At 44.1% G+C, this 26,714-nt stretch overlaps 1 protein-coding gene across 1 annotated transcript in view; it reads left to right on the top strand.

Moving 5' to 3' along the window:
- Cntnap2 (contactin associated protein 2) overlaps positions 1–26,714 on the top strand; it is a 2,029,549-nt gene that overhangs the window by 1,766,010 nt on the left and 236,825 nt on the right. The window contains exon 17 of the mRNA XM_040740424.1: positions 6,394–6,612. Coding sequence (XP_040596358.1) covers positions 6,394–6,612 — 219 coding nt within the window. The remainder of the gene's footprint in view (positions 1–6,393; positions 6,613–26,714) is intronic.

Genomic DNA, 26,714 nt, shown 5'->3' with positions numbered 1-26,714 from the left:
TTCTTTGTCTGAATCTGGTGGAGTTCCACAAGGGCACTCGAGAAGAAACCGACTCCAGCGGTGGCCAGGCAGTACACCTTCTCCCCGTCTTTTCTCCGTGATCCCCATCACCTGCTGGCCTAAGCCAGCCCAAGGGGTGGTGGTGGCCTTTGGCGCTTTGCTCCCTGAGTCTGCAGTCCTTTACTTAAGGAGTGCTCACAGCGCCACCTGCTGGAATGAGCACTCGTGGCAGGAGAGGGTGGGCTCCAATAAGAGCTGTGTTGTGCTCACCGTGGTGGGGCCCGCACAGAAGTGGTAGCCCGGTTGGATTCACCAGTACTTCCTGCCACCCAGACTATTCCTTTGTCAGTGTGCCGCCAAGTGTATTTCTTTCCGTGTTCCTCTTTCCTCCCCGTGATGTTTCAGTGTGAAAATCTATGAAGAAAGCTATCTGCGCTTTCATTCATTCATTTCTCAGAGATTGTTGTAGACGGTTGTAATTTGACAGAAGGATTGCGGTTTTTCTGGGTCAGTGTTTTCAGGCATGTTCTGGATACAAAGACTCTCAGGAAACTAAAGATATCAGCTCACAGCTGCCTGTGTGACTCCAGCAGCAGGAGACTTGCCACCACTACCCTCTGCTGGTACCCATGCCCACATCCACATAACCTTTTAAACTGTGAAATGTTACTTTAAAAACACTTACTTATTAAAAAAGAAGAAAATCCTGGGTTATATAACTCTCTCTCCCTCCCTCCTTCTGTCTCTGTCTCTGCCTCTGTCTGTCTCTGTCTCTCTGTCTGTCTGTCTGTCTGTCTGTCTGTCTCTCTCTCTCTCTCTCTCTCTCTCCCTCTTCCTCCATCCCTCCCTCCCTCTGTCTCTGTCTCTGTCTCTCTGTGTTTCTCTCTGTCTGTCTGTCTGTCTCTCTCTCTCTCTCTCTGTTTCTCCTCAGTATGTCTGATATTTGTGAAATGGTGTAGACAATCTTATTGCTCACCGACTTCTACCTACTATCAAGGAGCAGAAAGGGAAATACTCTCCCCTGTATCTCTCATGAGCTAAGAAACCTCTCCCAAAAGACTCCGGTCATGTTTCATTGGCCAGGGCTCCTGGCAGGGAACAAGGAGAGGTCATACTTGCCCTAATTAGACACAGGCTCTCAGCCTTGGTGTCTGGAATGGGGATCCCCACCCCAACCCTATTCCCCTGAAGGCTGAGACTGAAAACATTTCCAATCTCTAAAAGAAAATCCAGGAGTAACTAATTGGCAAGAGAAAACTCCCCACAGTTCCTCCCATTCTGCTTGTATTCTGGGAAGGGGTCGTGGTAGCTTTGTTCTCATGTCTTGAAGACTATGGGGGTGGACAGACAGAGGTAGAAGACAGAGATGCTGTCTCCCCCCACCCCCAAAGCAGAGGCTAGTTTTGTTTAATCACCAGGACAATAACCAACAGTGTCTCTCCAAGACCCAAAATGAGACAGGTTTGCTAACAGGGCCGTGAAAGATCCAGGTTTTCTAAGTGCAGAGTTCTCCGCTGTGCAGCAGGATTATTTAATGTGGGGCACCCACCTGGCTGACCCTAGGATTTGGGGGTAGCAGGTCAGAGAAACCAGGATGAGCCTGAAGCTCGTGTTGCCTGCTGTATTATTACCATGAGTCCTTTGCCTCCTACGCAGGAGTCTGCCTGCTTCGTGAAATTGTGGTCAAGTAACTTATTAGCTCAAAGAGAAGGAAAAAACAAAAGACCAAACAGTCTTCAACACTCCCGGGAAGACAATCAGTCGTGTTTGCTATCTGCATTCTTTCCAGTGAGTCTTGCTATATGCAACCCAATTCTCAGACGCTTGTTTCTGGATATATCTTCATTCTATAAGAAATCCCTTCTCTACAGACAAAGACAGACAGGGCAGCACTTCAGTCTCCAAGTGAAGACACGCACTAACTGAACAGTGTCACTGGCTCTGGTGTCTTCTCTGCTGCCTCTCTTTATTCGCTCACTGACTCTCTCTGTAATTATCTTTCTTGAAATGTCAGTTGCGCTCACCCAGAAGGCCAAGGGCAATCAGCCACACACTGAATGCTGGAAGCTTTTAAAACAGACTGGCTGGATGTCTGGGAGACGGGATTTCTCAAAGGAGTCCCTTAGTGGTGTCAAGGCAGCTGACACTGAGTGACTGAAAGGGAGAAACCCTCCCCTTCCCTTGAACCTTCTGCAGCAGAGCTGAGAGAGGAACTGTACTATTTGTGGAGGCCCTGGCCCTTGAGCCCCAATTCCTGCACCCTCGTGGGAGTGAGGAGCAATAGTCAGGTCCTGGAAAACTTCGTTCCTTCCCTAGAGCAAAGGATTGCTATTAGGAGCACAGGGGTCTTGGATGAGCATAGGGGCCATGGATGAGCACAGGGGTCATGGATGAGCACAGAGGCCATGGATGAGCACAGGGGTCATGGCTGAACACAGGGGTCATGGATGAGCACAGGGGTCATGGATGAGCACAGGGGTCATGGATGAGCACAGGGGTCATGGATGAGCACAGGGGTCATCATGGCTGAGCACAGGGCTCATGGATGAGCACAGGGGTCATGGATGAGCATAGAGGTCATGGATGAGCACAGGGGTCATGGATGAGCACAGAGGCCATGGATGAGCACAGAGGCCATGGATGAGCACAGGGGTCATGGATGAGCACAGGGCTCATGGATGAGCACAGAGGTCATGGATGAGCACAGCAATCAGGCCTCTTTATATAAGCTCCTTTGTGGATGGCAGTTAATTCAGAGACCACAACTGGTGAAGTACAGAGCAAAAGTACAGAGCTCAGTCATAAACTGGAGTCTGCTTCACAGTCCCTCCCCTCAAGACTCAGAGCACATCACACAAGAGATGGTGGGAAAGTTGTGAGAGTCAGAGGTTGGGGAGGACTGGAATGAAAATGTCTACTGGGCTTGACAGGAGGACCATTGCTCTCAAATGCCCATAGCAGCTATGGTTTCCTGTATAAAACCTGCACAAGATCAAACCAGTCAACATCTCAGCAGGGTTAGGGGAGGAACCCTAAGTGTACAAGTCCCTACTCCTAGTCAGAGAAGCATTGACAGTTGATGGCTGCTATGGGAGGGAAAGTCAGTTTTCTTTAGGACTGTGGTCCTGGTATGTTGACCATATTCCAGTTAATGGAATATGACTATATATATATATATATATATGTGTGTGTGTGTGTGTGTGTGTGTGTGTGTGTGTGTATGTGTGTGTGTGTATTTATATGACAAAAAGAAGTTGTTTAAGGGGTATGATAAAAAAATCATTGTATGCAGGTATGCAGTTCTCAAAAATATAAATAAATAGTTCAAAAAACAAAGAGGATGTGGTCAAAAGAATAGGTGGGAACCTATCATGACAAGAGCTGTAAAAAGTAAGGACATTTCCCAGAATCTGCTGGTGCTCAGAATCTCTCTAAATGGTGACAGTTTAAGACCCAGACAAGAATTTGCCATAGCAAAAGGACATAGCTGAGGAGATTAGACCAGCATTTACCCCTTCAAGTTGAACCTGAGGGTTAAAGTCAGTTTATCACTAAACTCTATTTCCCTGATGGCAGTTGGCTCCTTTAAAGTCAAACAGTCTCTCCTACTTGGCCCAGGAGCCCTCGTCCTCCTGATGCTCCAATGACTCACATTTCCAAGTGCAGCTACAGAACAGACTTCATCTGAAGCCTGGGCTACTTCCCCATCCACTGCACTCACCCCACCCAGAAGGACCCTTGAGTCTGCAGTCACGTGATGGTCTACCTACATTCCCATCCTACTGCCGTGGCAGCTGAGACAGAGGTCACTAGCCTGCGTGTTACACCCTGTCAGCATGACCCTGGAGGCAGGGGCTTCTAATCCGGATGAGACATTTTTACCAGACCACGTGTGGAATCACTGCAGGTGTTAAAATGAAGTTTCTCATTCTAACGACGTGAAGGATCAAAATTCCTTGGTACAATTAGGTTGATTAAGTTGAGCTCTGTAACTAATATCCCTGTAGCTCAATAAAGTTACGACAGCTTTCCAGGGACCCTGACACGGAGGCAGGGAACACGGGAGCCCCTGAGAGAATCTGGCCCACTGTGGTTTTCAAATTAGAAGTTGGATTGCTTGTGACATTGTCCCAAAGAAACTGAATTTTCCATTAGCCCTGGAAAAAAAAATGACGGATATTTAATTAACCGGCTTAGAGATTAGGCAGAAGGCTTCTTGATGGATAGAGGGACACGGATATCTCTACATGCAAAGCCGGGGAAACTGACTGGTGTACCACATCTTTAATGCTAAAAAGAATTCTCCAAGCCTAAGGGAACTAGAGATATGTGTGCTGGTTCAGCAGAAAGCTTCCTCCCCTTCCAGTCCTGAGAAAAATATGCATCCAAAGCATGTTTATAAAGCACTGGGTGGCTACTGAGGGGCCCCTCGTATAACGCTTAAAAGGTGAAATTTTTTAAAAAGGCTGCTTATAACCAAATTTGACAAAGCAACCGTCAAACCCATTCGCCTGTTGTTGCAAGGTGATTTGTTGCAAAACAGGTTGACAAAAGAGATCTCTGGAAGCAAGAATGATTTGTGCTCGGTGCTGGCAGGGAGGCTGTGAGCAGGATCCGGTATCCCAGATGGGAGCCAGCCAAGGTTTGCAGCATCCTGCAGAGGAAGATTGTGCTGCAGAAATGCTATGCAGCCTTGGAGACAGCCACTAGTGGTCCAATGAAAGATCCTGCTCACCACCATTGTCTGAATAACTCATAACCCTAACGTTCAGTAAGGACTATGAAGATTAATGAAATAAGTTGGCAAACTCTCTTAAAGCCATAGTTCTCGATTCTAACCCCATGGTAACACGTCCTGGCAAGCTTTTGGAAATACCAATGTCTATCTAATCCAGGTACTGGAGTTTTAAAAGTACCCATATAGAATATAATTACATCATTTTACCCTTTCTTTCTTCCTATGCCTCCCATATCTCCCCCCCTTTACCCCCTCCTGTATCACACACAAAGCAAAATCCCTCTTAATTTCATGGCCTCTTTTACTATGACTATTATTGGGAGGGGGCATTGTGCACCCATGCACTCACATACCTTCTGATGAATCTGATTAGTATTGCTTTTATTCACATGGCTTCAGGGTTGGCCACTCAGTAGAAGGCTCATCTCTGGGGAAGACTATTTCCTCTACTCTCGGCATACCTTATTTGACTGAAGCTCTTTGTCTAGAGATGGGGCCCCATGAGGTGTCTATTGGTATTGTGATTGTTTGGGTCTTAATTAGGCAGCAGCCACATTGTTGTGGTATTGCAGACACAGCTCCCCTGCCATTGCTAGAATGCACGATCTGGGTCCTTGGACTCTTACAATCTTTCTGCCCTCTTCTCCAGTGTTCCCTGAGACGTAGGTGCAGGTTTTGAGTTGTGGATGTATCAAGTGAGTCTGGACACCCCACCACTGATAACTCTCTGCGTTTTGAACAATCTGTGGCTTTCTGCGATGTCTCCATCGACCTCAAAGGGACGTCTCTTTGATGAGAATTATGTGTCTGTAGGCATAAGGCTAAAAGTATTGAGAATGCAGTTAATGTCTATGCTGGTCTCTAGTAAAGAAGCTGTAAGAGGTTCTCCCCATGATCTATGACTTCACTAGCTCTGCGTGGTTTGCTGAATTTCCAGTACCAGGCATGATTTACCTCTTGCTAAGCAGGGACTTAGATCCTGTTAGAGAGTTCTTGGTTACCACAGATCTGAGTGCCACTACCACACATTGTATAGGCAGTGTTAAGGAAGCTCATGAGAGCCCAAACAAAAGGGTGTCAAACACTTACTGGAGGACCCCTCACAAATAACAATAAGGTGTAGGGAGTCCCCTAGGTCTTCTGCCCAGGGGCGCTGGAAGCTGTGATCAGATCCAACCACCACACGGGAGACAGCAAGACTGCTCTCCTCTTACTTTTGAAGGAGTTATGTCAGCAAACAAGAAGCTCCACCTCTATCAGGGCTAAATAGCCCACGGTCGTGGGTGGGGTGAATGCCCACTACACCTTTATCAATAAGTATATCTTACTGCCAACTTCACTGGGCTTCCGTGTTCTTATCTGGAAACAGTTGATGATGGTAACTTCTTAGGAGTCTTCTAAGGAGTAAATAAAGACATTAACTAAATGTATGCCTGACACACAGTACTACACACACACACACACACACACACACACACACACACACACACGAATTTATTTTCTTCTTCTTGGTTAGTGGAAATAATGAATTCATGTTTACTTTCCTCCCATGGTTTTTTTTTTCATTACCTGTGTAACATCTCTCTATAATCTACTGCTATTTGATACCTGGGAGAAATACACTAATCTATCTGTCATACTTTCTGCTCCTCCAGCTGCCACAGAAGTGTCCTTTTCGTTCGACGTTGGAAACGGGCCAGTGGAGATTGTGGTGCGGTCACCCTCCCCTCTCAATGATGACCAGTGGCATCGGGTCACGGCAGAGAGGAACGTCAAACAGGCCAGTCTCCAGGTGGATCGCCTGCCCCAGCAGATCCGAAAAGCCCCCACTGAAGGTCACACCCGCCTGGAACTCTACAGCCAGCTGTTTGTTGGTGAGTGAATGGAAGAATAGTCATGATTTACCTCTCTGTTGGTTTAGGAACCTTCACAAGGAAAAAAAAAAAAACCAGTCGGTCTATGGAGGGATAGGGGTTCTTCTCACAGTATCTAGGCCACATTTCTTCTCTAAGACAGACAGAGAGGAATGAGGAAAAAAACTGGAGAAGCTGAGGTCTGGCTCCATGTCCCATTCGCTGTCCTCAACTGAAAGATCAGAGCGTGGGCAGGGACATCTCAAAAGGCTTCTCTAGTTTCTGACACTTTAGGCTTATGATTTCAAAACTATGATTTTTATCATCTATAAAACTTAAGAATGGGATGGGAATAATGGAAGGAAGGAAGGAAGGAAGGAAGGAAAGAAGGAAGGAAGGGAGGGAGGAAGGGAGGGAGGGAGGGAGGGGGAAAGGAAGGAGGAAAGAGAAGGGAGACAAATGGGCTCCAGGAGCCCAACTTTGCTTGAAATGATAGAGACAGAGAAGTTAAAGTAAGGAGAGAAAAACAAAATGAGCCAGGTTCAAATTAGCCTTAAAAAGATAAATAGGAATTCATTCTTTTCTCTGCCCAGAGATCTAGACAGAAAAGAAAGTCCCTCTTCATGGAGAAGAGGTTGATGTTTAACTCATAATGGCCTGTGAGAAGACTGGATCCAGTCACACAGCCTAATCCTCTTCACCAATAGTTTCGCTTTGAAAAACTGTCTGAGAATTTCATGCATGAACACAGTGTGCTTTGATCATTCCACCTCTAATCCCTCTCCTCCAATTTCTCTCATATCCTCCTATCACTTTTCCTCCTGAAACCCATGCTTCTATTTTTAATTAAGTGGATCCACTTAGTGCTCCAATGTATGCCTGAATGTCGGGTCATCTGCTGAAGCTTGGCAGCTTCTTTCGGGTCACGTCCCTGAAGAAACTGACTCTCCTCACAGCAGCCAACAATTGGCAATAGGTTCTCAGCTAGGGGAAGGAATTCATAGCCCCTTCCTTCATCCGTATTTGGGAGTTTTGTCTGGCCTTATCTTATACAGGTCTTGTGGGTGCAGCCACAGCCACTGTGAGTTCATGTGTACAACTGCCCTGGTGTGTCTGTAAAATGCTGTTTCCCTGAAGTCATCCACTCCATCTGACTCGTACAGTCTTTCCGCCCTTTCACAATGATCCCTGAGGCATTATTTCTGCTTTTAACATACCCCAGATTAACTTAAATTTACTTCAAGGCAATAATTCTTTACATGGCTAGTTGAATTTTTTATTGTTTTCATCTAATACTGTTCATACTTTAGGAAATTAGCAATGTTCCCTACTAAGGGACATTTTATGCAACTATGTATAAAAAAGAAACCGAGTTTGAAGGACTTGGTGACTATGAACCAGATTAAACTCCCCATCTGGGTTTCTTGGAGTTCATTGTTCAATTCTTTCGCCTTTTGGCATTCACTCATCAAGAAAACATTGGTATGACCTGGTTGCTGGTCAGTTCATCATACCTATCTCCTTGTAGCAGAAACTCCCCAAGGGTTAGTTGATGTTAAGAAGAGTCAGATAGCCTAAATATCAATATTAGAAAGCTATTTTTTTATTTTTTTATTTTTGATTTTTCGAGACAAGGTTTCTCGGTATTGTTTTGGAGGCTGTCCTGGAACTCGCTCTGTAGACCAGGCTGGCCTCAAACTCACAGAGATCTGCCTGCCTCTGCCTCCCGAGTGCTGGGATTAAAGGCGTGCGCCACCAACACCCGGCTAAGTAAGCTATTTTTAAGAAGACAAAATCAGCTCTACACTACTGTGGTGTGTTTTAGGCAGACGACAGGACAACGACAGAAAGTGAGTGCTGGAAGCGAGACTGGTGTGTGAATAAGCCACATGACTCAAAGGACCATGGAAGGAGTGATATGTTTAAAAACACTCACCAACTATGTCACTCCCCCATACCCACCTGGAGGGATCTAAGTTACCTGTGTTTATTATCACACTATTCATGACAGGCAAGTTACAGAACCAGCAGTGTGGATCAACAGATGGACAGAAAATACGGCATATGTACATAGTGGAGATGTATTCAGTCAAAAGGAAGAATAAAATCATCCACTTATATGAGATGGCCGCAGTGAAGATCATCACATTAAGCAAAATATACCAGGTATATCGGGCGCAGAAAGGCAAGCATCACATGTTTTCTCCCATTTTTAGTTCCTGTGTTTTATAAAAATCATTTTTATAGATCTGACATGAAAGCAAAAAAATAAGTCTGTCTAGACAAATGAACAGGAATAACAGTACAGAGCACAAGAGAGAAAATAGAAAATGGAATGAACACAGTCAAGGTGTATGGTAGACTTCATGGAACCTATCACTATGTACAGTGAATATGCCCTGATTTTTAAAAGCCCAAACTCACTGGGAACCCAGCAAATTCCAGTCTTCCCCTCGAGTGGTATGTCACAAATTACACATTTTCCTTTACATTAGCTAAGCAAAGAGTCCACTGGTTCCTGCTGGATTCAGTGAGTACATTTTACTTCATCAATGTATCATGCTCCAATGACCTGACCCCAGCCTCTTTCCAAACTCTACCCAACCCCGGAATGCCGGGAATTGTCTGCTTGAGTTATATCATAACAGGGCTCTACTTGGCTCATCTTCCTGAACTTTCTCCTGGATGGAGAGGTCCAATGCTAGTTTTATCCCTTTCTTCCCACTCACTAGAGATGCCAAGAAGAATGCTAGAGACTTGGTAAGATCGTAAAATGAAAGCCAATTGGAGTATTTGCTATGAAGACACGCTGATTCATTTGAAGAACATGACCTAAGAATAATTTACTAGAACAGAAGAGAAATGCAGGTGAAGTCTGAATTCCTCAGAGCATTGAAATGTAAGGGACAGGCAGAATAAAAACCTTGCTAGAATGAAGAAAAAAACAATACAAAAAGCAAAGTAAAATAAGGAGAAGGTAATATCTCCAAAGGAGAAATTTTATGAAAAGGACAATATCAAATAATATCAAGGGCCATTAATTTTTTCAAAGCTGGAATCTTTGGATCTAACAATGACGAAACGATTGATGGCCTTACAAAGAGACATTTCCAGAGAGTGAACTAATATGATGGGTTAGCAACTTATTGTCACTTGGTAACAAAGGCTAAGTCCCTGGTTCCCATTTTTAATTTCCTGTTATCTTAGAGGTGAGCACAAAGCATGTCTCCCAGGTGTGAGCTACATGAGGCAACCCGGGGACTATTTTTCTACAGTAAATGCCCAGCCCAGGGTCAGCAGAGAGGAGCCTTATCTCCAAAAGAAGGACACATTTTAACAGCTCTGAAGTCAGCAAGCTCAACCTTAGTCTCAGTTCAACTCCAATGGAAACTTACTTTTTATTTTCTTTTTACCAACTACCGCCACCTCCCCTATCTTTCCTCATATGCCTAGTGAAAGAGTTAGATAATTGACCCCAAGGTTTCTTTCCACTTTAAATACTTACTGATATGTAGTTAGTAGGAGTTGGCCATAGTCTGGGTGGCTAAGTGACCAACATTCCCCCCATGAGGTTTTGTGATTACCGACATAGGGTTTGAATCTTACATCTGCCTCTTGCCAACTGTGGAGACCAATGATAATTCATTTAATAGCTGTATGTTTAACAAGAATACAATTTCAGTAACTTAGGATTCAATGAGGTCATTGCGTACAAATTCCTTAACAGGATACTTGGAATACAGTCAATACAACTTTAACGTGAAATTCCTTTCTTCATTCCCTTTACTTTTTACACCGTCCATTTTTTCCCCCTGTGCACTTAAAGAAATTTCTTCTAGCTAGCTCAGTCTCTTCCCTCCCAAAACACCTCTTGAGATGGGATTGCCCCACGGGTCCTGCCCTAGCAGAGCATTCTCGGGCAGAACTGTCCCTCAAGCTCTTCACCCGCACCTGTGACAGTGGCCACAGGGCAGCAAGCTAGAGCCCGGGGTTTCCCCACGTAGGGCAACAAAGCACACAAAAGTCTGTCAGAAAATTTCTCCCCAGTGTCACTGAGTGCACTAAAGGCATGGGACAGCATCACCCGTGTGCTCCCTCAGAGTTCTAGGGAAGAACTGCTTTGCCACCACTCCAGTCTGAAAGAATCAGAAGGGAGCTCTTAGCTTTGTACACAGAGCGGATGCCACAGAGGCCCAGCCTCCACCACAAACTGTGCTATCAAGGTCAGGTTCACAACTCTTTTAAGCAACTGGAGGAACAGAAAAGATATATTCTCACTGCGCAGCTAAATATAATTGGAACCTGTCATCCCAAAAGAGCTAATGTAGGTCATTTGGAGGAGATAAGAATCCAGCCATGATTCTGATCTAGTAGAAAAGTAGGTGAGAGTAAAAAAAATACTAAAAGTGATACAAGAAGGGAAAAGCAATTGCTGCTGTCTCTTCTGAATAGCGTGAGAAAGTTTTTCTCCCTGTTTTGACGCAAAAATAAGGAGCTAGCGTAAGACAACGTATCGGCATGGCCCGGCAGATACGTTTACACTGCATGGTAACTAGAGCCTCAACCAGACTGGGTGTTCCGACCTCAGTCCTGCATCAGATCCATAGGCTAGAGCTCTCTTAGGGTCCAAAAAGAAAAAAGAAAAAAGAAAACATACCCATGCTGTTATCGAAGCCTGAAGGAGGCTAGGTCAGCCCAGGTGCTCTGGCACAGAGAATCTGAAGGCCAGGCAGCCAGGACCCCAGTGACAGCAGAGGAAGAAGGAGGCGTGTGTTGAGCTCCACTGTGGAAGCCTACCTGTTGGTCCTCTTGGCAGGTATATGCCGTAGAAGGGGGATGAGCAGGCTTGATGGAACCCCGGCTAGGAAATAGGTCACCTTCAGTCAGCAAGATACATGAGCCACAGTAGGTGACTCCTAAAGAGAAAGTTAGAGATCTGAAGCAGCAGATGTCAGAGATCTTCAGGTAGATGTTTACTGCTCAGAGGCTCCTAAAGAGGAAGGCTGGGTCCATTTAAATCGATAATCAATGTCCAGGCTTACAGCACATTGCTCAGAGTGCCTTTAATGTTAAGCGGTGGCATCTCTGTGAAATATGTGGCCCAAAGGACCTGAGAAATCTTCCTTGGGCCTCAGTTTCTTTTGAGTTGTGTGAGGAGCCCGAGTTAACACATAGCCACTGTCTATAGAACAACACTTGGGGATGCCTCTTTCCCCCCACCCCTTCTCTATCCTGTTAGGAAAGTTCACAGAAAAAACAAGGTCCATTAAACAACTTCTAAGTCAATGAAGACTGGAATCCTGGGGAAGTTCTCTGAGCTTAGCTTGGCTGACAAGGCCATAAAGCAGCAGAGTTTCCTCCAGCTCTATAACAGGGCTTGTTTGGTCAGCTGCTCCTCAAGCATCTCCGTTCCAGATTCACAGATGGATAACTTCAGCACCGTCTGAGTGCCAAGTGACTGAGAGAGCAAAGAGAAAGTCACCAAGGGAAGCCTCAAAGTGGAAAGTTGGGATTCCGATCATGAAGTGCGCCCAAATCTGTGGATGATCAAAATGGCCATCTCTCAGACTTTAAAGGTGTACAGTAAAAAAAATAATAATAAATGTGTATGGTGTCTAAGTTGCAGTAATTATAGCATAAGGATATGTTAATACACCTGTTATCTGCAAGCCTGGCACAGTAGCAACAACATAGGCGTTACCTAAGGGGTCCAGGACGACATCTCAAGGCCAAGAGCTTTAGTTTATTTCAGGATTCTACAAAATAGAAGGGGTTGCTGCTTCCTGCTTCTTTTACACAGGAAGAAACTACAGTAAATGGTTAGTTAACTCACCTAAGGCCACAAGCCAGGTGAAAGGAAGGAAGAGATCTGATTCCAAACAATTTGACCGAAGACTCAACCCTTATCCATCCACCTTGGAAAGGGAAAGATAGTACTGGGCAAAGATTCCCAGACAAGGAGGACTCTACAGAAGCCATTGTCACAGGCAGGAAAAGGCTGGACTCAGTCAGGGTTCAGCTCTACTCCAAGGAGAGCAAGAGAGATGCACTTCTAATTGGTTTGGATTTTGCTTTCCATTGTGTTTAAAGATCCATAAACACACGTTTCAGCCTTTCAAAAGTTGAGATACGATGGCTCATAGGCTGAGCTTTTTACTATCTGCCTGAATTGGGTAGTTTTATAACTGGGAACAAGGGATCATGGGTAAATCAGGTGGCTCTTGACATCCCGGGAAGATGAGGAGATGTGATGTCACCATCATCGACGCTTAAATTTCAAAGAATGGGTCCCAGAGGAAGACATTCTTGGGTTGCAAAACTCTCCGTGAAATAGCTTTTTAAAAATATTCACATGGCCAAAGGATAGGGGGAAAAACAATAATTGCTGCAAGATTCTTTAGGTAAACATGATTAAAATAGAAATTAGGGGTCTTAAGTCAATTCAGGCAAGCTCGGAGGAAGCTGAAGCCACCTGGAGCGTCTATTAGAGAACTCTTCATCTGGGACAATACTGTGGCCCAGTGGGCATTTGGTGATGTTTGGCAGAGGCAGATGCTCTCTTCAGCTATAGGTAAGCAACACAAACAAGAACTTCCCATGGTTCAGAAAGGAATCCGCCCTGATCATGCTCTCTTCATCCCCAAGAGGCAGGAAAACACACTACCCTTGTGGTTATGGAGTCTGAAGTAGGGGCTTGGGCTGGACAGGGTCTGGAAGTCAGACTGAGCATGAGGCAGCCCTGGCAGGTATTTTCCGGACTGCAAAATCTCAGTCAGAAAAGGCGGAGGCTGGCAGAGGATCGCCATCAGCCAGAGGGGGATGGGTTAGCGAGAGAACCTCCTGCAAAGGCAGTTTTCTTCCTCTTCCAGGATGACTCATTCGAGGCTCTCCGCGATGTAGAAATAAGCTCTTCCTTCTCTGTCTACTTCTTCTTCTTCTCCCTTCCTCCTCCGCCTCCTTTCCTTCCCTCCGTTGTTATCTCTTGTCACTAAAGCCTTTACAAAGGTTGTCTAAGTCGGTGTGGATCTGAAGTCTGAATCGCGTCCTTCTGGACCCTTACCTCCCGGAAATACTTGCCTCCCATGAATCCCAGGGCTCTGCACTCCCTTGCTTTCCTTCTTGATCACTGGCTACCAGTTCAGTCTCTCCTGCATTCTCTTCCTCACTTGACAAGCAAGTGCTGAGGTGTCTTCCCTCAGTCCACGTAAAAATCACATCCTATCTAACTTCTAATTGCCCCAAAATACTATGGAAGCCAAGTTGTCTTCGGACCTCAGTTTTTTTTTCCATCGGGAACTTTGGGTCCACCTAACGACTTGACATCTCTATGAAGATTTCCAGCAGGCATCTCGGAATGAACACAGCAATGAAAATTCTTGATGTCTGATTCTACACCAAGCATCTGCCTCTGCCAGCCTCCTTTGCCTCGGTAAATAGCATCACTGTACACCCGGGTTTTTTTTTTTTTTCTTGTTAACTCCAAAATTTGGAGTTGGCCGCAGTTCCCTCCATCCCTTTCTTCCTTCTCTTCCCCTTATCCCTCGCCATCCAGTCGTGTCTCTGCGACTGTCCCTCTAGACTGACACCAGTGCGTCCTTATATTTCCAGTTAACCATCCTCCTCAAAGCCGAGTCTGAGCCTTAGTTGGATGACCGCAGGTAGGGCCTGGCTGCTCTTCACAGTCTTGGTACTTTTCCTTAACATGCCTCGCTATCCAGTCTGCCCCTGCGTCACAGCATCTCATTGCATGGTAGACATTAGCCAAGCTGAGCTCTTGCCCTTCGCTGAGTCTCTGTCACTTCATTTACAGAGATGTTCTCTGATCGCACCATCTGAGGCAGCCAATCACTGCTGTGTCCAGTCCTCCTTAGGGCCTGTGATACACATATTTTTTGTAACCCTTTACTAGAAAGTAGGCTACATAACACCAGAGACTGGGGGCCGGGGGGAGGTCCGTCCTAACTACCACTAGGCAATGGTTTCCCAAAGAATAAAATATTCATGGAGTTGACTACTGAATGAGTACATACACATACCATATGTTTTTTTCACGTCTCTCTGAATTAACACCCATGTTTAAAGCTAAGTCATCCCATTTCCCACATAATCTTTCTCTAAAATTCTTCTCTTTAAAAAAATGGTTGTTCTTTACCTTCTTTAGAAATACCATTTCCACTAAGTATCACAAACTGAAATCAAGCATGACACAAGCCAAAAATAAATAAATACATAAAACTGTAGAGAAAGTCAAAATATTATGAAAGATACCATTTCCCACCAGCTCAGACCTTGCAGTTTTCAATCTTTCTAGTATCAAATTGAGGTCTTGTCTGTTTGGCATTAGCTGAGCTGTTGGCTGAGACCCCATTGCAAACATTTTGCCCCAGTTATGGGTAGCTGGTCTCAGCTTGTTCATAGTCAGGGACCAAAAACTGATGTCTTGACTAGAAACCAGTACTAATAGCAAAATTGTGAAAGAAAATCTTACAAGTAGCAATAACTATATTTAAAGCCAATAAGCCATTTGCAAAGCAAATATACAAATAAATTGCAAATTCTGCTCTGTGGGACGGCTGCTCTCTCATGGCTGTCACAGCCGTACCCTTACTTCCTTCTTGGCCAGACCATGTTTGTCCAAACTCAGCCTGGCTATGCTCCTCTCCCTAGAATTCTCCCAGCCCTGGAGACTGCAGCCGACAGTGACCCTCCTCCACTAATAGTCAACAAGTGCATTTCCCACCCTTTGATCTTTAGTGATCAAAATCCACTAGCTTCTGCACTTCTAGCTGTTTCTTTTACAGAGTTTTAACAAATGGCGAGAATTATGAGGGTTACAAGGCTTCCTCTTTAAAAAAAAATTATGTTCCTAACATCATGAAATTGGTAGTTTTCTTTGACTCTGTTCCAAGCTTCAACCTCAAGGCTGTTTTCACAAGGCTGAGCTATTTATTTTTAAGACAGAAGTTGTGTGAACAGATATTGCTTGAGAAATATTTCAAGCCGCCTGCTAAGATATGCCAGTGCATAGCTCAGCCTCTGCATGAAGTAGCAGGAAGTCTGAACTCCTGGGCTCCCTTTGGATTCCTCATGGCCTGTAAGACAGTCTGATCCAGAGAGTGCATCTTAATACACAGAGACCAGCCAGGCGGTGGTGGCGTACGCTTTTAATCCCAGCACTCGGGAAGCAGAGGCAGGTGGATCGCTGTGAGTTCGAGGCCAGGCTGGACCGACAGCCTCCAAAACAATACAGAGAAGTCCTGTCTCATAAAAAACTAAAAAAAATACACAGAGACCAGTTTTGTGATCAATCCATGGGGGGGGGTAGCACTTTCAATAAGTTTGTTAAAGGATTTATGTCATACATTTTCTTCTTTTAGGTTTTCCAATAAGGACCCAACCAAACGTTTTGAGGATAACTATCTGTGGTAGTTTGAATGAAAAATGTCCCACATAGGTTCATAAGGACTGGCATTCCTTCCAAGGTTTGTGGCAAGTGGCCTTGTTGGAGGAAGGGCATCACTGGGGCTTTGGGGTTTCAGAAGTTCAAGCCAGACCCAATCTCTCTCTCTCTCTCTCTCTCTCTCTCTCTCTCTCTCTCTCTCTCTCTCTCTCTCTCTCTCTCTCTCATCTCAGCTACTTCTCCAGCACCATGTCAGCCTGAATAATGCCACCATGCTTCCCACCATGCCAATAATGGAACGGACTAAATCTCTGAACTATAAGCCTATCCAAGTTGAATGTTTTCTTTTATAAGCGTTGCCATAGTCATGGTGTCTTTTCACAGCAATGGAATATTAACCATGACATTGTCTCATAGGAAATGATGTTTACAGTCTGCCGGTAACAAATACTGAATGGATACATATATGCAGCCCACAGTTCTCTCCCAGTACAGTAAAAAGAGAGATGTAGGGATATCCTTTTTATTAATTCTACCGTCTGGCTTACAGGATAGTTTCCCAGCACAAGATCCCTTTCTTTCCTCTCTCCTGCAAGTAGCCTCATGTTCAAGGCTCCTCTTGTGCAGGATGTCTAGTCTCTCATCCATGTAATGACCCTTTCTTCCCATCCTGACAGTGTACCTCACTGGCTTTAATTTCACTTATTTTTTTTTCCTTTTAGATTCTAACTATTCTAAAGCATCTTCTCTGCTGATTACTGGTGACACAGTGTGTGTGTGTGTGTGTGTGTGTGTACTTTTACAAAAACACGTCTATATTCCTGAAAACTTATAGCATTAGCTTTGTGTGCCATACCCCACATGCTGAATGTACTGTAAACTCCACTCCACGTTTTGCTTCCCCGCTCAGCCTTATGTTTTTGTGACCTACGTATGCAGTATTGTGAATACCGAATGCATCACGGTGCATTGTGTGTGCAGGCCACATGTGACTTGGTCCATCGCCTAAGGAATGACTCCCTGGACTTCCCCCCACTCTACTCCATAAGTCATCCTTAGCCGTATGTTTCTGTGCATGCCTTCTGTCACCTGAATGGGACTTTTGGAGTCATCTTGCTAGTTAAACATCATCCATGGTCTCCTTGACGTTGTGCTTCTTGTGCTTCTTGTTCCCTGTGCTGGTCTATAACATCCATCTCTTTCTTTGTGGTGTTTTTCATCCAGTGGTTTGGTTTCTCCTCTGGACAGAATCCATGAGCCTTCTTGTCCCTAGTATACAATAAGTCATTTTTGCATTTTTTCTCTCAATGTGTCTCTTTGAAAACATATTGTAGAATCTCTTGAAAAAATCAAATTTGAAAATGTCTGTCTGTTTGATTATTAAAGTTATTTTTGGACATATACTTTTTTATGCACTGTTTTTTTTTTTGCTTATTTCATACTCCAACCCACATTCTGTTAATAGATGTCCATAGTACTACTAGCCGAAAGTAGAACACTCTGCTTTCATTTCTCTAGCAGCTGATACTACTATACTAGGATCTATGCTTTTTTTGTGTTGTTTTGTTGTATTTTATGACATGGTTCACTCTGTGGGCCAGGCTGGGAGTAAACCCCAAAATGTCCTGGGCTAAGTCTGAGCTTCCAGTTCAATGGAATGCTTGTTGTGGCTCCTGGCAGGAGTGCTTGTCCTCTGGAACCAAAACTACCAGCAGAATTTAAGGAACAGGAAGCAAACATTTTCCTAGTAGATCACTAGAGTTGATGATGGGTGGAACAGTTCACTTTTCCACCCTTTGATTCCTGGACCCGTGGATCCTGGCTGTGGGAGAAGCTGATTCAAAGCATATAGCATCTTCTGGAGAACCCTGCCCTTACCATATATTGGATGCTGATTCAAAGCATATAGCATCTTCTGGAGAACCCTGCCCTAGCCCTACAGGCTACTGTAATCTAATTGGTGCTGTACTGTCTTCAAATGGCCATTCTATTTTTCTATCAGGCAGCTGCTTCAGGATGGTGGGGAACATGGTAAGACCAGAGGATTCCATGATCATGAATCCACTGTCACAATTCTCTGGCTTGGTCAGAAGTAACACTGTGTGGAATACCATAACAGTGGATAAGGTATTCTGTAAGTCCACAGATGATGGTTTGGGCAGAAGCATCCTTTTTCTCACATTATTTCTATTCAACTATCCCACAGCTCAGTTGCCCATTATTTTAATGTCTATTCCTCTGAAAATACAGGTGAAGTTGAAGGTGGCTATTCCTGAAGATTTATCACCTTTTCTTGTGAGCTTAGGTCAATGCTGTTGGGGTTACCAAATGTTTGTAGTACCGTCTACCTCAGGGGAAAAATTCAGATTTCAGGATCCAAAGTTGTACCTCCCAAATGATGAATGAGGGTACAAAAGAAGCACCTGCCTCAGGACATGGAATTGCTGATGTCCTGGTCCTCAACCAGCCTTCCCATGCCAAGTATCCCTCCACATCCCTAATTCAAAGTCCTTTCTACTCAGGCTAGGACAGTCGTCCTCTAGTATAATCTATTCTTAAACCAATGATGTGTCTACACAAGATACATCTATCCTCTCTCTTCCTGCCCCCTCATCAGAAGAAACATCTCATTATGACGTCAAACAAACAGTACCCCCCCAAAAAAAACCAAATCCAATAGCTTTTTACTAGTGTTTCATTTTCCTTGACATCTCTTATAACTTAACATTTTATAACATTATCCTCCTTGAAATCCAGACCTTAAAACATTCTGTTTTCTTGGCTTTTCTGTTAATCCTTTGTCTTCATCTTAATCCCTAACCCTCTATCCTTTTTCCTCTACTTTCTTAGCCATGGAGAGCCTGTGTGTCCAGGAGGACCAGTTATCAGAGTAATGATGATTCCTCTCATCTCCCTCAATCCAGCCTTGGCCCAAACTTATCCTGCAAAGATGCAGAGATGTATATGAAGCTTGTGTTCTTGGAATTAGAAAAAAACTAGGCACCACCACCTCAAACAACACATAAAGGATTCTTCACTCAGGAATACAAGAGACTATGTGTGATAAATTTTAAACAAGTAACTTTAAAGACAGGTAATAAAGGTGGAAAGAAACAGACAGAAGGAAAGATATGAGAAATACTAAGATCAGAAAAAAATACAAGGTATCTGTTGAGTGTCAGACATGAGAACTCACCACCTTGTCACACAACATGTGCAAGAATACATAGATATTTGTAAATGAAATATTGAGAGTTCTCAGATGTTTATGTTTCAGCCTGCATTGAAGTTTACTGAAATATCCATTAGTAACCCAGAATATGGATCTCAGTAGGAAGATCCTGTCATCTCTCCTACCCCCAAATGTGTGACAGACTCACAAAAGTAGGTCTACAGCACAGTGCAGAGCAGTGGCCTCTAATACTTGATACTGTGTTTCTGAATGTAGAGAGATCAACTGCACATAGTGGTCAAATCTCAAATCCACTCTGGCTTCACAACAGTAGTATTCAGCTTTTAATTTAGAAACACAATGAGGTCAATGGTGACATTGATAAAACATCCCTTTGTTGACCTAGAGACAGACTCCAATATCTCTGTTCCTAGCTCTGATTTTTGGGTATTGCATTTCCACTGTCACTTTCAACTGTCCCTGGGGCTTTGCAGACAGTGTTCTGGTGAATGGGTCTCCGGCACTAACTGCACTGTCAGAGATCTCCATACCTAAGCAAAGCAATGCCTAGGAACATGTCAGATGTAGAGAAAAGAGCCTCATGTGACCCAAGTCCCCAAGTGCATGCAGAAGCTACAGCACGGACAGAGTGCAGACGCCTGGATGTAAGTGGCAATGGGTGGATGAATTCTCTTGGCCTTGGTTTCCCCATCTGGAAAGCAGGGATCACAATACAACTTACCTTTGTTAGCTGAAACACATGAAGTTGGGATAGCGTCTAGCGTGGCTGCTATTAGCTTAGCATTAGTTTGAGAGGGCTAATATTTTTCTCATGCCTGTCCTGTGTCCAGAACCTCTCAGTCCCTTCTTCGTCACAGAACAATGCACACTTAGACACATCTTATTGCTTTCTGCTATTAGAAAGTTCACATGACTTCAGTATTTTAAATTTCGTCCTCCTAGTTTTGCAGTCTGGAGTGACATATTCTGTGTCTGCCTCATTCTAAAAACATAGAAAATCCATACAGTGAACTTTTAAGAATCCATTCTGTTAACGTTCTGGATGGACACACGTGACCATTATCTGGAAAAGCGATTCTCCACAGCTTAGTTCCTGGTTGTGTAAAAGATCTCTCCGCGTATTGCTTTCCATGGCTAGCTGACAGAAGCGTCATTGATCAAGACTTGCCAACCACACAGCTCTGTGCTGAAGATGAAGACCAGGTCTCTCGACCTCCCTCCACCACTGATGGCTATAACCATTTTGGGGTTCTGAGGAAATAAGATAGCTGGGATTTTTACTTCTCACACCTGTACTGGCATCATGATTTGTGGGGGCCGTGGTGGACAAGCTGATCAAGACATAAGACACAACGGTAGCACACAGAGAAGGAGAAAAAACAGGTGCAGCATCCGCAGCTCTGAGTGACTTACCCAAACACGTAGCTGCCTTTGCCCCTTCCCTGTCAACTCTTGGGACAGCAGTGGCTGTCACACGGAAGAGCCAAGTCAGAGCAGGCCATCCAGACATAGTGGTCATAACTGTTTCCCACTGCCCGTTGATACCATTCCAGTAACAGGCTAAAGGCTCTCTGCCAGCTCACAGGTCCTGTGATCCTGGTGTAGTCCTCCAAGGTGGGCTGTTGGAAGTTAGGCTCCAAGGTCTTTCCCTCAGGCAGGCTGGATAAGGAGCGCAATGTTAACCCCTTCTCTAGTTGTCTTTCTGCTAGAGTTTCCAGAACAGGACACCACAGAGTGGGTGATTTGGCCTACGTATGTTTATTTTCTCACAGTTCTAGAGGCTGGAAATCCAAGATGAAGGTATCAATGAGACTCCTTCCTTCCAAGGTCCCCTTAAGGGTACATATTATTGTACTGTTATTGCATGCAAAAGGGCTAAGACCTAAGGAGAACTTGGGAAGACACGGGCAATGAGATGCGAAAACAATCTGTTCATGCCTCATTCTTATTTGCTGACCTACCCGGCCCATGTCAAATCATGCCCAGCATTGGTGTGGTGGGTGGCTATTTGTGATTCCAGCAGTATTAACCTGTAGGCAAAAACAGTGTCTGGGAGCTGGAGAAATGCTTCAGAGCTTAAGAGCATGTGTTGTTCTTGCAGAGGACCTGGGGTTAAGTTCCCAACACCCACATGGTGATTCACAACTATCTGTAACTTAGTTCTGTGAGGTTTGACACCCTGGTCTCTGAGCACTGTACACACATGGTACACATGTGTACATGCAGGCAAAACACCTATACACATTTTTTAAAAACACCTTTTAAAAAAGTAATTTTAAAAGAAGAATGTCCTTGTGCATCGTTCTAAATGTTTTTCCTGGTGCTTTACTCACAAGAACTATGAAATGACCCATGGTTCCACTCCCCTGAGCATCCTGCACTTCTCCCATTTCAGTCTTCTCCTTCCCTCCTGCACCCCCCCACACACACACCTGCAGGGGAGCACCACACACACACACACTTGCAGGGGAGCACACACACACCTGCAAGGGAGCACCCACGCAGACACACACACACACACCTGCAGGGGAGCACCACACAAACACACACATACATACTTGCAGGGGAGCACCCACACACTTGCAGGGGAGCACCACACACACACACACACACACTTGCAGGGGAGCACCCACACACTTGCAGGGAAGCACCACACACACACACACACACACACTTGCAGGGGAGCACCCCCCACATACACACACTTGCAGGGAAGCACACACACACACACACTTGCAGGGGAGCACACACACACACACACACACTTGCAGGGGAGCACACACACACACACACACACCTGCAGGGGAGCACCCCATCGCCTCTTTGTCATGGAGCATCTCTCCACGGACATGCTGATCTACTCTGTTCCTGTCCCTTCTCCCTGAACTCTGTCTTAACTGCCCTACTTAAGGCTGATCCTACAGGATCTCTGGATGCCAATTACTCACAGTGGTTACCACTTCCTAACACGTGATGTGTGTGTGCATATATATATATATATATATATATATATATATATATATATATATATATGTAGAGAGAGAGAGAGAGAGAGAGAGAGAGAGAGAGAGTCTTCTGTTAAATTTCTCCATGCTGTAAGGGCAGAGACTTTTTTCACAGTAGTGAAATAAAGACATAAAAAAAGCACTTCTAAAAAGGGTCAGGTTCAAGCGTGCAGCCTTCGGTGTGCATTCTTTCTGCGGCGAGCAAGTGGCCAGTCAGATCAGGTGAACATGCTCAGCCGGGGTCAGACTTCCCACTTCAGATGCCGTTGAGCTCTGGGTTTGAGGACAGTGTGCTCTTTTTTTTTTTTTTTTTTTTTTACAATTCTTCTCAATCATTCTTCCCAACCATTTTTTTTAATGGAACACCTGATTATTTTGCTGGATGTTCCGTGCACTAGAGGGTTGTATTACTCATTATAGGTAATTACAACACTTTCATAATTAATCTTTAATTGCAATGCTTGCCTAGCATTTCAGATGAAAACAAATGGTGTACAAATTAAACCCACGTCTCACCTTGGATAATTATCACAGGTCTGACTAATGTGCATGAAACCCTGGCATGGCAGGGGCTCTTCCCGATGACGATGTGTTGACTTTCTAATTAGACAAAGGTTCGGTAGCATTTTTCCTTGAAGACCTATAGTTTAAACTTATGACATTTGCCACCGAGAAAGGTTTCTACAAAGCAGTAAATCGAACTCAGCTTCTACTGGTTCTGGTGCATTAACATCTCTCACAGAATACATAATGACCATTCTCAGGATAAAAGTTTTTTTTTAATTTCTTCATGTCAAACAGATTGGGAAATTCACTTTCCAGCTCACTGGGCCACTTATATAAATCAGGATGCCACCTCAGAAGGAAAAGAATTTAGCTTTAGTGCACAGAGAAACGGCAATTCACTCACCTGCTCTATAAACTAAGAAAGAGGTTTAAAAAAAGAATAGTCCAATGAGTGACTAAATGCAAATTACACTATGCTTGTGTATTATGGCTATAAGGGCTTAGAATGCAGCTCAGAGTGCATGCCTGGAATACACAGGGTCCTGGATTCCATTCATAGTACTATGCAAAATAAAAAAAAAGAGATGGGGACAGAAGGAAAGGAAGGAGGAGAGTGAAGGAAGGACAGAGGGAAGAAGGAGGGATTAAAATATAAAGGGAAATAAAAATTCAAAGGTTGTTATATGTAATGTTATATGCAATATATAATATAACATATAACAATATGCAATATATACTTAAATGATGTTAGTTTACATTGCCAAAAGTCCTTACAGACCTTGTGGTGATGTCTTGCTTGTACAAATAAAGCCTGTCTGAAGGTCAGAGGGTGGAGCTTGCCACTAGCTGACCATAGAGGTCTGGAGGTCTGTGCAGACAGACAGGAAGTGAGATGGCTGGGCAGAGGGAGGATATAGGCAGAAGGAAACGGGAACTCGCTCTCTTTTCTGCTGGGAAGCTAGTGAGGTAAAGGTGGCTTTGACTTGTTCCATCTCCTCTGATCTCAGCATCTTTTCTCTATATCTGACTCCAGGTTTTTATTATTTGGAACAACTACAACTCCATTTACATTTTGGTGCCCACATGGCCAGAACACTTATGGTGGGGAAGGGGTGTATTGCCCCTGTCTGGTCCCAGGAAAGCTGCCTGATACTGAGGGGCCCATCACTCATGCCTGACTCCCTGATCCTCTTTCTGCCCAGCCACTCTTAATCTCAAAGTCCTGGGTTCATGCCCCAAGTTGGGCACCAAAGTGTAAATGGATTTCTAATTGGTCTAAATAATAAAAACCCAGAGTCAGATATAGAGGAAAATTCTGGGAGATCAGAGAGAAGAATGAACAAGCCAAAGCCACCTTCATGTCATTTGCCTCCCAGCAGAAAAGAGAGCAAGATCCTGTTTCTTCCCACTTATATCCTCTCTCCACCCAGCCACATCACTTCCTGTTTCCACCAAGACATCTCAGTTCCTGTCTGTCCGTAAAGACCTCCAGACCTCTATGGTTAGCTAGTGGCAAGCTCCATTCTCTGATCTTCAGACAGGCTTTATTTGTATAAGCAAGATATCACCACATGACTTAATACCAAAAGCAGGAATTATACAAATAAGTAGGTCAGTGTGATTTCCCAACCTTTCAAAACTTTTATAGGGAAAAAGTTGCCATATACAACTTTAAAAGAAAATGCAAACTATAGGATACGGTTACAAAATTCATCAGCATAGATTTAAAGTTCAAAATACTATTATCAATTGACAAAAATATATCATCTCCTATCCCCTCCAAAAGAAAAACATGAAGAAACAATTAAAAATAAGAAAAGAAAAACACAAAAATAATTCATTTTAATAATTATAGCAGTGAATTTTCTCCCAATTAATTGAACTGATGTAAACTCAAGAGGATGCATCCCTATATCAGGATTATATAAAGCAAGTATGCATCTCATTCCATTTTGGCACAAAAATAATTGGTACATTGTTTTTAAAGGCCTTTAAAATATACCAGTAGTCTCCTGGAATCCAGTTGTAGAGAAGGAGGAGTGATGAACAAAGGGGTCAAGACCATGCTAGCAAAACCCACAGAAATAGCTGACCTGAGCAAATGGGAAATCATGGACCCCAGTCTGACAGCTGGGGAACCAAAATAGGACCAAACCAGACCCCATGAATGTGGGTGTCAGCTAGGAGGACTGGGCAGTCTATGGGGCCTCTGGCAGTGGAACCAGGATGTATCCCTAGTGCAGGAACAGACTTCAGGAGCCCATTCCCCATGGAGGGTTACTCTCTTAGCCTAGATACATGGGGAAGGGCCTAAGTCCGGCCCCAAATGACTTGACAGATCTTGATGAACTCTCCTGGAAGGCCTTGCCCTCCCTAGGGAGTGAATAGGGAGATCTGTGGGGGGCATGGAAGGATAGGAGGGAGAGGGAACTTGGATTGATATGTAAAATAAGGTTGTTTCTAATTTAAATCATATATATATATATACTACTGATACATATATATGTATATATATACGTGTGTGTGTGTGTGTGTGTGTGTGTGTGTGTGTGTATCAGTAGTAAAGTACTTGCTACACAAGCTTCAGGACATGGGTTTGGAACCTCAGCATCCACAGAAAAACATAAACCTGGAAGAATTCATCTATAACCCCAATGTGAGAAGTTGGAGACGGTAGGAGCCCTAAGGGCCAACCAGTTTGGCAAATTGGTGAACTTCAGATGCAGTTAGAAACCCTCACTCAAAAATAAGGTAGAAAGCAACTGAGAAAGCCTCTATGCATTCACTGTCACCCGCACACATATAAACATGTACTTATATGCACACACACACACACACAGAGAGAGAGAGAGAGAGAGAGAGAGAGAGAGAGAGAGAGAGAGAGAGATCAGCACAACTATTAATTCTAAGGGAAAGCTGGGCAAGTATGCTGAGAAATTTGCAAAGCTCATACTGTTACAATACCATATAAAATTAAAACTACAAAATCCCATTATTAATTGAATGGCAGAAGGTGTGACAGCGTCCTTACAAAGGATGTTTTGTGAAATATCAAACAAGATGTTTTGGCTATGCTACATTGCTTAGGGGATGTGCCATGACCCTTTAGGTATACAAGGCAAATTTGAGGACAATGCCCGTCCCGTTTCTTCATGTCTTTCCTATATTTATGTACGGGCTAGGGAGCCGATTCATTGGGTAAGAGCACAGGTGTTCCAGAGGGCCTGAGTTCAGTTCCCAGCATCCACATGATACCTCGGAACTGTCTGGAACTGTCCGTAACTCCAGTCTCACTCATCTAGTGACTTCTTCCGGCTTCTGCGGGCACTGCACTCAGGCGGTAGACAGACATACATGCCCGCAAAACACCCATGCACATAACATAAAAATGATGGTTGAATATTGTAAGTAGGCAAGGCTTTCCTCTAAAAGCAAAGGTAGTTATGTCTGAGTAGCATAACTAAGTCCAGTTACGCGTCTCGTTTATTCGTATGTACGTGGTTTGTACAACCAAGAACAATTCCATTGGCAGCTAGGCAAAATGGGGGTGGGGAGAGTAATCTAAAACAGTCGTTTTACATTTTTCCATAGGCAAATGGGGTATCTTTTTGCATTTTTCAGCATATTTTTGACAGAGTTTAATTGTCTTAAATTGACCAGTTGTGAAAATTCAAATAGCTAAGCACATATGGAAAAGACCCTTTGGAAAAGTCCCTCACCACAAGAACAAAGAACAGAGTAGCAAAAGTGGTAGGAGCCAAGTTGAAATTCTAACACACAAAGGGTGACTACTGGGTTGAATTGCTTCCAAATGAGGTAGAGGCTCTGATTGTCCCCAGCACAGAGGTATGAAGCTGCATTGACTAGCAGATGTCAGGATGGGAAATCCTTCAAAGCAGTGTGTTTAATAACTTCATTTGCTGTTTACTCTCATGTTGCTTTATCCAAAAGGACACTGGACTCTCTTCAAATTAATCCTCTATACAAATATTTAATGAAAACAAGATGCTGCTTTAGA

This window comes from Mesocricetus auratus, unplaced genomic scaffold, assembly GCF_017639785.1.
Source record: "Mesocricetus auratus isolate SY011 unplaced genomic scaffold, BCM_Maur_2.0 Super-Scaffold_100694, whole genome shotgun sequence".
Taxonomy (NCBI): Eukaryota; Metazoa; Chordata; class Mammalia; order Rodentia; family Cricetidae; genus Mesocricetus; species Mesocricetus auratus.
Note: the sequence above shows the minus strand (reverse complement) of the source record. Positions and strands in the feature narration are given on the sequence as shown.